The 10,702-nt window shown below is 44.0% G+C and overlaps 1 protein-coding gene across 7 annotated transcripts in view; it reads left to right on the top strand.

Moving 5' to 3' along the window:
- LOC109913291 (F-BAR and double SH3 domains protein 2) overlaps positions 1–10,702 on the top strand; it is a 249,340-nt gene that overhangs the window by 197,812 nt on the left and 40,826 nt on the right. For all 7 annotated transcript variants that reach the window (XM_048597836.1, XM_048597835.1, XM_048597834.1 and 4 more), the window contains one exon: positions 3,318–3,452. In XM_048597836.1, coding sequence (XP_048453793.1) covers positions 3,318–3,452 — 135 coding nt within the window. The remainder of the gene's footprint in view (positions 1–3,317; positions 3,453–10,702) is intronic.

Below are 10,702 nucleotides of genomic sequence, written 5' to 3'. Positions count from 1 at the left end.
CCCCCCCCCCCCCCCCCCCCCCCCCCCCCGCCAACTAGAGCATTTTACATGGTGGCACCACAGACACAGTCCATCTTTGACGTCCAGTTGCAGTGGAAGATGGCTCAGGTGACTGCAGTGGTGCAGGCTTAGGGAACAGGCCAAACTTGCATCACATACAACAACTCTGAGAGTACCGTACACTTGACAACTAGGTTTTTACCCACAGTGGTAAGGGCGTAATTTTCCTGTCTGTCAAATTTCAGCCTCACCTTGGCAATACACTCCTCCCAAATTTTGGCGCACAACCTGGTCCATCCAAACCATATTCCCAGCACCTTACCTTACCTGACAGTGAAGAGGATAAGGAATCAGTTGGCCCAATTCCCAAAAATATAACCTCGTTCCTGCCTCAATTTACCTTCGCTCCTGAGGTCAGTTTGAGTGAGTCACATGAGCTCATGAGTCTGCATAATGGCAGTGGATCTAAGTAGAAAACAGTGATGCTGTCCATGTACAGGGAGGCCTTGACCAGCAGCTTTCTGCTGTCTGGAATAGTCACCCCTCTCAGGCTCACATCCTTCCTGAAGGACTAGGCAAAAAGGTTCTATACAATGCACAAACAAGGCAGGAGAGAGTGGGCAACGCTGGCTGACTCCATATCTGATCAGAAAACATTCTGATTCCCACCCATGAATCAAGACTGGTGTGGAGCATTCAGATACAATTGCGGATTCCTTCCCCAAAGCCCATTTTTGAGAGCACTTCCCACGAGAAAAGTTGGCGGTGGTATTCCTCTGTATCTGCTGCCCTTGTCCTGTTGTTGATAATGTTTGTTGATAATGGTTGGAAGATGCTGTCTAAGGAACCTTGGTCAAGTTTTGCAGTGCAGCATCTTTTAGATGGTACATACTGCTGCTACTGAGCATCAGTGGTGGAGGGAGTGAATGTTTGTAGATGTTGTGCTAGTCAAGCAGGCTGTGTTGTCCTGGATGGTGTCAGGCTTCTGGAGTGTTGTTGGACCCGCACTCATCCAGACGATTGGGGAATATTCCATCACACTCGTGAATTATGGCTTTTGATAGGATAAGCTCTGGGAGTCAGAAGGTGAGTTATTCACTGCAGGATTCCTAGCTGCTGATCTGTTATTGTAACCACAGTATTTATGTGATGAGTCCAGTTCAATTTCTGGCTAATGGTAACTTTCCAGGATGTTGACGGTATGGTATTCAACGATAATAGTGCCATTGAATGTCAGTGGGCAATGGTTGCTTTCTGTCTTGTCAGAGATGGTCATTGCCTGGCACATGTGAGACACAAATGTCACTTACCACTTGACAGTCCAAGCCTGGACATTGTTCAGATCTTACTCCATTCCGATGTGTACTGCTTCAGTATCTGAGGAGTTGCACGTGGTCCTGATCATTGTGTGATCATTGGTGAACTTCTCTCTCTGACCTTGTAATGGAGGGAAGGTCATTGAAAAATCAGCTGAAGTTGATTGGGTGGCGTGGTGGCTCAGTGGTTGGCATTGCTGCCTCACAGTGCTGGGGACTGGGGTTTGATTCCAGCCTCGGTCGACTGTGTGGAGTTTGCACATTCTCCCCATGTCTATGTGGATTTCCTCCCACAGTCTGAACATGTGCAGGTTAGGGGGATTGGTCATGCTAAATTGCCCATAGTGTTCGGGGATGTGCAGGCTAGGTGGGTTAACCATTTGAAATGCAAGGTTATGGGGATAATGGGCCTGGGTGGGATGCCCTTCAGAGGGCCAGTGTAGACTCAATAGGTGGAATGACCTGTTTCTACACTGTAGGGATTCTATGTTTGGCCTAGGAAACTATACGGAGGAACTCCTGCAAAGATGCCCTGGAGCTGAGATGACTGACCTTCAACTGCAACCGAACTGGTTATGACTCCAACCAGCATTGAGTTTTCCCCTAAATCCGCTAATTTCCATTGACTCCAGTTTTGCTAGGGTTCCTTGATTCCACATGGTCAAATGTGGCCGTGATGTCAAGAACTATTTCTCTTGTCTCCCCTTTGCAAGTCAGCTAATTTGTCTCTGTTTGAACCAAGCTGTAATCATGTCAGGAGCTAAGTAGCCCTGGTAGGACCCAATCTATGTGTCATTGAACAAGTTATTGCCAGATAACTGCTGGTTCCTAGCACTGTTGATGACTCCTTCCATTACTTTACTGCTAATCAAGAGTAGCCTGATGATGCAGTGATGGCCAGGTTGAATTTGTCCGGTTTTTTTTCTATGCAGGACATATCTTGGTAGTTTTCCATATTGTCAACTAGATGCCAGTGTTGTAGTTGTACTGGAACAGCTTGGCTAGGAGTACCGCAAATTCTGGAGCACAAATCTTCAGTACTATCGCCTGAATGTTGTTCGAGCCCATAGCCTTTGTAGTATCCAGTGCCTTCAGCCATTTCTTGATATTTCATGGAATAAGTCAAATTGGCTGAAGTCTGGCATCTGAGAAGCTGGGAACATGCGGAAGAGGCCAAGATGGATCATCCATTCTTTATTACTGGCAGAAGATTGGTGTAAATGGAACAGCCCTATCTTTTCCACTGATGTGCTCAGCTCCTCTGTCGTTGAGGATACTGATATTTGCAATATTGTGATAGATTTTCAGTACAGCAACTTAGGAAGGACAAATGAGACTTGGTGAAAATTCAGCAGGTGGGTAATCTAAGACAAAAGAACTGAGATTTAATGGAACACTGGGTAAATTTGGATTATGATAGCTTGACACAAAATGATAAGGATGATCTGGTTGTGTTTCAGACAATTAAATGATTTGCTGTGATAGATAGACACCTCCTTTATGGCAGTTATGGAATGCTCCTGTTGGTCTTGCCAAGGGCCCTAATAATTAACTGAAAATAGATATTATAATGTAGAACCTATCTGACCATAGACAAACTCATGACAAAGGATGATTAATCTTCAGTTCAAGCTAAGGTAATTCGAAACTACTCCAGGAATTTTTTGTTCACCCAACTACTTGCAAATATATGAAATGAGCTAACGTAGAAAGGCATAGATGTAAAGTAATTGAACTGTTATAAAAGAAATATATATTGGGGATATGACAGCATTAAAAAAAGGTAGGAAGTAAGACTGAAGAAATTGCCATGTTAACATAATAATGGAGCAAGCTCAATGAATTGAAAACCCTGTTTAATTCCTGGGTATGTAACTATTAAAGTAGGTGAATCTTTTTTATTGTTTCTACCAGTCTTCAGTAGTGACACCTTGCAAACCATGATGTATCAGTGGATCGGTGTGATAGCTGACAGCCTGTGATTTTTAATGCTCTATGCAGGGCACTCTGGATCTTGAAAAGGATGATGGTGAGGAATATGAGGACAATATGGATGTATTCGATGACAGCAGCTCAAGTCCTTCTGGCACATTGCGCATGTATCCCCTTACCTGCAAAGTGCTCTATTCATATAAGGTCTGTAAATTTGAAAGATCTATTTGAGAATGATGTGAAATGTGATTTTATTTTCCATTACAGCCAAAGGGCTAAATTCTCCCAGATCCATGGAAGTTAATAAGGTGCCTTTCTGACGCATTTCTACTATTTCAGTAACTTCTGAGGTGGACAAGGAAGTAAGCTGGCAACTCCACTAAGCCAGACAGCCAGTTACACCATGCAAGGATTCAGTTGCCAATGTATTTATAATTTTCTTGCCATTGGAAAGAGCCCCTGTCACAAGTGGAGCCAGCCACAGAAGGCCATTGGAGCTGGAGGATTCATGCACCAATAAAGACACCACCAAGACAAATGGCTGGCAGAGTAGCAAAAAACTAATTGTGTGGCAAAGAACCCCCATCACAGCAGCAGCCCTACCAGCTGTAATCTCTTCAATCTAGCATTTGCAAGAGGTGTCAGATGTATTCCCATTCTTGTTTACGTGCCTCAACAGTGGCCCCCTCTCATGATGAAGTTACTGGCGAACATTGCTGCAGGCCTGAGGGCTTCCTGCTTTCCTGCTTCTTCTACTGTCCTTACATCAATGGGGCTTCCAGAAATGTGTCCCGCCACATCCAAGAACATCACACATGATGTCCCACCACTGCCATTTTCAAGTACCCAACCTGTAAAAAGGCCATATCAGAATTACAACTATACACGCACACAAATTAGAAGCAGGAGTAAACAATTCAGCTGCACAAGCCTATTCTGCCATTCAGTAGAATCATGGCCAATCTGATTGTAACCTCAAATCTGCATTCTTTCCTATCTCCGATAATCTTTCATCACCTTGCTTAACTAGAATCTACCTCTTCAAAATATTCAATGGCTCTGTTTCCACCATCTTTTCAGGCATTTTCCAATATCTCACCTTTTTAAAAAATACTCTGTACATCTGTTCTTTGTACCAAAGTGGATGTCCTTACATTGTTACAATTAATATTCCATCTGCTATGTTTTTATCCAGTTACTAAATCTATCCAGTTCCTCCTGAAAACATTTTATATACTCCTCACGACATATGTCCCTGCTTGGCTTTATATCATCTGTAAATTTGTGAATGTTGCATTTAGTCCCCTCATCCAAATCATTGATTTTTTTTTTATGAACAGCTGAGACTCAAGTAGTGATTGTTGTGGTACCCTGCTAGTCACCGTGTGCCAACAGTGAGAATAACCTAATTATTCCTACACTCTGATTCTGCCTGTTAACCATTGCCTCTTACCAATATCATTTAATTTTGCTAACTAATCTCCTGTGGGTGACCTTATCAAAAGTCTCTGAAAGTCCAATTATGCTGTGTCCATTGACTCCTCTTTATCAATTTTGTTAGTAACATCATCAAAAATGCTTTTAATATGTTTGTCAAACACAAATCCATGCTGACTGTAATCAATTAGATCATTTTTATCCAGTGTACGTTTATCACTTCCTTAATGTAGATTCTGTCATTTTCCCTAGCAGCAATGTAAGCTGGACAGGACTGTCGTTCCCAATTCCACCCCCCCAGCCTCCCTTTGCTCCTTTCTTAAATAGTGGAGTGACATTTACAAGCTTCAGGTCTGCAGGAATGATTTCAGAATCTATGGAATTTTGGAAGATAATTACCAAATGTATTGACTATCTCTACAGCTATCTCCTTCAACACTCTGGGATGCAAGTTATCAGCTCTTGCAAGCATGGTAACTTTCAGCTCCATTAATTTCTCCAGTACAATCTTCTTACCAATACTAGTTTCCTTCAACTCTTCATTCTCCCTCGTCATTTTGGTCTCTAATTCTGGGAGATTTCCCATACCATCCTCAGGTGAAAACAGACAGAAAGTAATCATTTAGTTTCTGTGCTGTTTCTTTATTCCTCTTTATAAAATCTCTTGACACCACTTTTCCAGGACTCGTCTTAGCCAAATGTTTACGTTTTTGCATACTTGTAGAATATTTTAGTCAATTTTTATGTTTTCTTTGCTAGATTGCATTTGTATTCTGTTTGTCCTTTCCTTATCATTTTCTTGGTCTTATTTGGCTGTGTTCTAAAAATTTCCCAATCCTCAGATTTACAACAACTGTTTTTACATTTATGTTGTTTTTTTGCAACATAATGTAAAATTCCATCATTGTTGTCACTCATCCTTAAAGGTTTTTTTTACAGGTTATGAATTAACTTGTTTCATTGTATAACACTAAATCCAAAACAGCCTGTTCTTAGTCAGCTCTTCAATCTGCTGTTCTAGAAAGCCATCCACCACTCCAAAAACACATCCTCTGCAGCTTTGTTGCTCAGTCAGTTTACCCAATCTATAAGCAGATTGAAGTCACCAATGATTATTGTGTTGCACATACTATAAGTTTCTCATAGTTCATGATTTATGCCATGGTCCACACTACCACTCCTATTTGATGGCCTGTAAATAACCCCAACCTGCTCCTTGTTGTTTCTTGTTTCTGCCAAACAGGTTACTCACATTTTTCTTCCAATCTGAGATCCTATCTTTCTAATATACTGATCCTATCTCGTACCTTCAGCACAACTCCACCTCCTTTTCCTTCTCGTCTGCCCTTTCTGAATGTCAAATATCCTTGAATAACTAGTTTCCAGTCGTGATCACTGTGCAGCTATGTCTCAGTAATGACAGTTAGTTATATCATGACTAATCACCTCGACTTGTAACTTTAGAACATCTAACTTGTTGCAAATGCTGCATGCATTCAAGTAGAGTCTCCTTTGCCTTTTTGGCATCATTCCACATTTGAGGCATATTCAATGCTTGACCTTATTTCTCCTGTCTTCTAGTTTCCCTCACAGCTTTTCGACTTCCTGTTACCAGCTTTCACTCCCTTCCACTTTATGTTCCCCTCAGTTTCCCATCACCCTGGTAAGTGACTATAAACTAAGCTTAACAATATTACCATATCTCTCTGTGAGAATATCAGTCCTAGTTTTGTTAGGATGTAACCCATGCAGTTTATAGGTCCTACCTGCCCAGAACATGTCCCAATGCATCAGAAATCTGATACCCACCCTCCTACACCAGTTATCCAGCCACATGCTCAATGGATTTAATTCTCCTGTTCTTATGCTAACCCGTGGCAAAGGGTATAAGTTTGAGATTGGTGCTGTTGAGTTGCTACATTTTAATTCCCTCCCTGAGCCCCTGAATGCTACTTTTGGGACCGCGTCCATGTTGCTGGTACCAATGTAGATCATGATTTTTGACTGATCCCTCCCCTAGATTCAGCAAAAGTGGTACCATACTGACAAAGGAGGTGATGAAATTTCATTGGTTCAGATTGGTACTATTACAACTGAACAAAAAGTCATGGGGTGGAAAGAAAACTTTATTGTGCACTCGTATTTCCTCCTCCTTTGGCCGGATTGCTGATGCCAAAAGCTCGGGTCAAAGATCGCTAACTCAGTGCAAACTATTACATTTTATTTCTGTATTTTAATTCCTCTGGTTAAGTGGAGTGATCCTGTAAGAAACTATCTCTGTAAGAAACGTTTGTATTTTAAGGGCTTGCAAAGTCTGTCATAGTAGTGGTGAAATGTAAGGTAATGGTCATTTAGAGTAGGAATGGATGTAAACTCAAAACAAACTTCTTGGAAAAATAAGTGACCAAATTTGTTGTAGGTTGAATTGACTTAAGTTCAATAAACAAGCAGAGGGTGTTTCAAATCTGCGTAGAATTAGATATTTGAACATTACATTTTTTAAACGCTCAGCTGAGGAATCCAGCAGAATCAGCACAATGTCAAGACATTTGCTGGATTCCTTAAATTGTTAAGTTTCAACAACATTGTCAAATAGAGCACAGACAATGAGCTTAATAAAATTAGGTATACTAGTTAAATAAAAATCCTGTAATGAATGATTAAAAAATAAAACTGTCCCATTGATATAGAGGCTACTGAATCTCAACTGTATGATTCAGTTCAAAGTGAACATGTACAAAAAATCTAATAGTCTAAAATTTGTGTTCTAGTCTAAAGATCTGACTAAGAAACGTCCTCACCAATTTTACGCTGTCCTTTCCTAATGCCACTAATTGCCAAGTAAAAAACACACACAGTTCTGAGGAAGAGTCGTGAACTCTTTTTTTCCTTCACAGATGCTCCAGACCTGCTGAGCTTTTCCAGCAACTTTGTTTTTGTTCCTGCTTTACAGCATCCGCAGTTTTTTTCAGTTTTATTTCATATTTAACTCACTGCCACATCTCTTCTAGGCATTCCCACCTTGAAGAAGTTCTGCTCCTCTCTCCAACGGGATTTCCGTTCCAATCTTTCTTCTTGCCCACCGACATTAATTTCACTGTCACTCCTGGTGTTTGACAGAGTATTTGCTAAAACTTATTTCCACAGCCATTTCATAGTCCTCAGTGACTGCCTCCGGCTCAGACTCACCCCACATGGATTCCAACTGAAGTTTCGTCCTTCCTGTTTTGAATCCTCTCAGGATCACGTATCTCCGTGATGTTCAACGTTCCACGGACAGCTGCTCTCGCCGTATCCTGAGATCCACAATCAGTGCCATGCGGTGCCACATGCACACTCTCAACCTCTCTCTCCAACAGCATCTCATCACACTGGCTCAGGGCTGCACCACTCCACAGTTCCACTTCATCCTTCCGCTCATTCGTCGTGCCAACAAGAAACATTTTCTCTTCCTTTTAGGCATCAAGGCCCACAAGATGCAACAACTCAAAGATATGCATGGCCCTCTGGAACCTTCCTCTCCTCCCCTTCCCTCTGACTCCATCTCCTCCCCCAACCCCAGCTCCTGTCAGGTATTCACCATCCTTCCTAACCTTCCACTGTCCAATGCTGAACGCTCCATACTCAGCAAAGGCCTCCGCTTTATTTCTCTGCGTCCCCACCTTAACGAATTTCGGGCACGACATGACGCCGAACTCCTCTTCCGCCACCTTCACCTCCATGCTCATTTCTTTGGACAAGAATCCTCTTCTCATCCCACAGAACCCTTTGCCCAGTTTCAACACTCTCCCTCCACCTGAACCCTCCCTCCAGCCTTTTACCTGCACTTGATCTGTTCATTGAGAACTGTCGACATGATATTAGTCGCCTCAATTTCTCTGTCTCACCTCACGAAATCCAACCTATCTCCCTCCGAATTGTCTGCGCTCCACACACTCGGATCTAACCCTGACTTTGTTATTAAGCCTGCTGATAAGGGTGGTGCTGTTGTAGTCTGGTGTACTGACCTCTACCTTGCAGGGGCTGAGCGCCAACACTCAGATACCTCCTCCTACCTTTCCCTGGACCATGACCCCACTATGACACATCAAGTCATTGTGTCTATACGGTAACTGACCTCATTTCATCCGGTGTTCTCCACCACCCCACCCCTCTCTGTTTCCAAGCTGATAGTCCCCCAGCCCCGCACACCTCCCAAAAATCCACAAACAAGACTGTCTGGGTGGACCCATTGTTTCAGCCTGCTCCTGCCCCACAGAACTCATTTCTTCCTACCTTGACTCAGTCTTATCTCCCCTGGTCCAATCCCTGCCCACGTACATCCATGATTCATCTGATGCCTTACCCTGGTTTCAAAACTTCCAGTTTGCCAGTTCCAGCCGCCTCCTCTTTACCATGGACATGCAATCCCTTTACATGTCCATTCCCCACCAGGAGAGTCTTAAGGCTGTCGGCTTCTTCCTGGAGCAAAGACCTGAACTATCCCCACCCACCACCACCCTCCTCCACTTGGCCGAGCTCAACCTCACCCTCAACAAATTCTCTTTTAACTCCTCTCGTCTTCTTCAGGTAAGAGGGGTGGCCATGGGTACCCACATGGGCCCTAGTTATCCCTGTGTCTTCATGGGGTACATGGAACATTCCTTGCTCCAGTCCTATTCTGGCCCCTACCCACAGCTCTTTGTCCGAGGGTTAGATCTGATATAATCGGTGTTGCTTCCCTCTCTCGTCTGGAATTGGAAAACTTCATCAATTTTGCCTCCAAATTCCACCCTGCCCTCACTTTCACCTGGTCTTTCTGTGACTCTTCCCTTCCCTTCCTCGACATTTCTGGGGATAAACTGGTCACTGATAACCGCTACAAACCCTCTGACTCCACAGCTACCTGGATTATACATCCTCACTCCCCACTTCCTGTAAAGACGCCACCCTATTCTCTCAGTTCCTCCGTCTCTGTCGTACATGTTCAGATGAGGCCATCTTCGACAAGGGAGCCTCCAAAATGTCTGCCTCCTTCCTCAACCGAGGATTCCCCAGCTCCGTTGTTGACAGGGCCCTCAACCAGGTCCGACCCATCTCCCGCATTTGCGCCCTCACTCCTTCTCTTCCCTCCCGCAACAGCGATAGGGTTCCCCTTGTCCTTACCTACCATCCCACATGCAGAAGGTCATCAGACGCCATTTCCGCCACTTCCAGCAAGATGCCACCACCAGACACATATTTCCCTCCCCTTCCCTCCCTTGCCCACCTTCCGGAGGGACCGTTCCCTCCGGGACACCCTAGTCCACACTTCCTTCATCCACCACAGCCCTACAGCACCTTCCCCTGTAACCGTTGAAGGTGCAACACCTGCCCATTTACCTCCTCTCTCCCCAGTATCCAAGGGCCCAAACATACCTTCTAGGTGAAGCAACATTTCACCTGCACTTCCCAGAATCTAGTCTTCTGCATTCGCTGCTCACAATGTGGTCTCCTCTACATTGGGGAAAACGAAGCGTAGAGTGGGTGACTGCTTCGCAGAACATCTACATTCTGCTCGCAAAAAAGACCCTAAGCTACCTGTTGCCTGCCACTTTAACGCACCACCCTGTTCCCTGGCCAACATCTGTCTCAGGCTTGCTGCAGTGTTCCAGCAAAGCTCAACGCAAGCTGGAAGAACAACACCTCATTTTCTGCTTGGGGACCCTACAGCCCTCCAGAGTCCATATCGAGTTCAATAATTTTAGGGCCTAAACTCTCCCATGTCCCAGTCCCCTACCCCACACACCAGACCTTGTTACCACATAGCCTGCCATTACATACCACCTGTTGTTAGTCACTAATAGTCCCTGTTAACAACTATTCATCCTCCCAGCCTGATCGTTATCAACTCTTTGTTTGTCCAACTGCTCTTCTGTCTCTGAGATAGTAGGAACTGCAGATGCTGGAGAATCTGAGATAACAAGGTGTAGAGCTGGATGAACACAGCAGGCCAAGCAGCATCAGAGGAGCAGGAAGGCTGACGTTTCGGGCCTAGA

Source organism: Rhincodon typus, chromosome 6, assembly GCF_021869965.1.
Source record: "Rhincodon typus isolate 14 chromosome 6, sRhiTyp1.1, whole genome shotgun sequence".
In the NCBI taxonomy this organism is placed as follows: domain Eukaryota; kingdom Metazoa; phylum Chordata; class Chondrichthyes; order Orectolobiformes; family Rhincodontidae; genus Rhincodon; species Rhincodon typus.
This window is presented reverse-complemented; position numbering and strand designations above follow the sequence as displayed.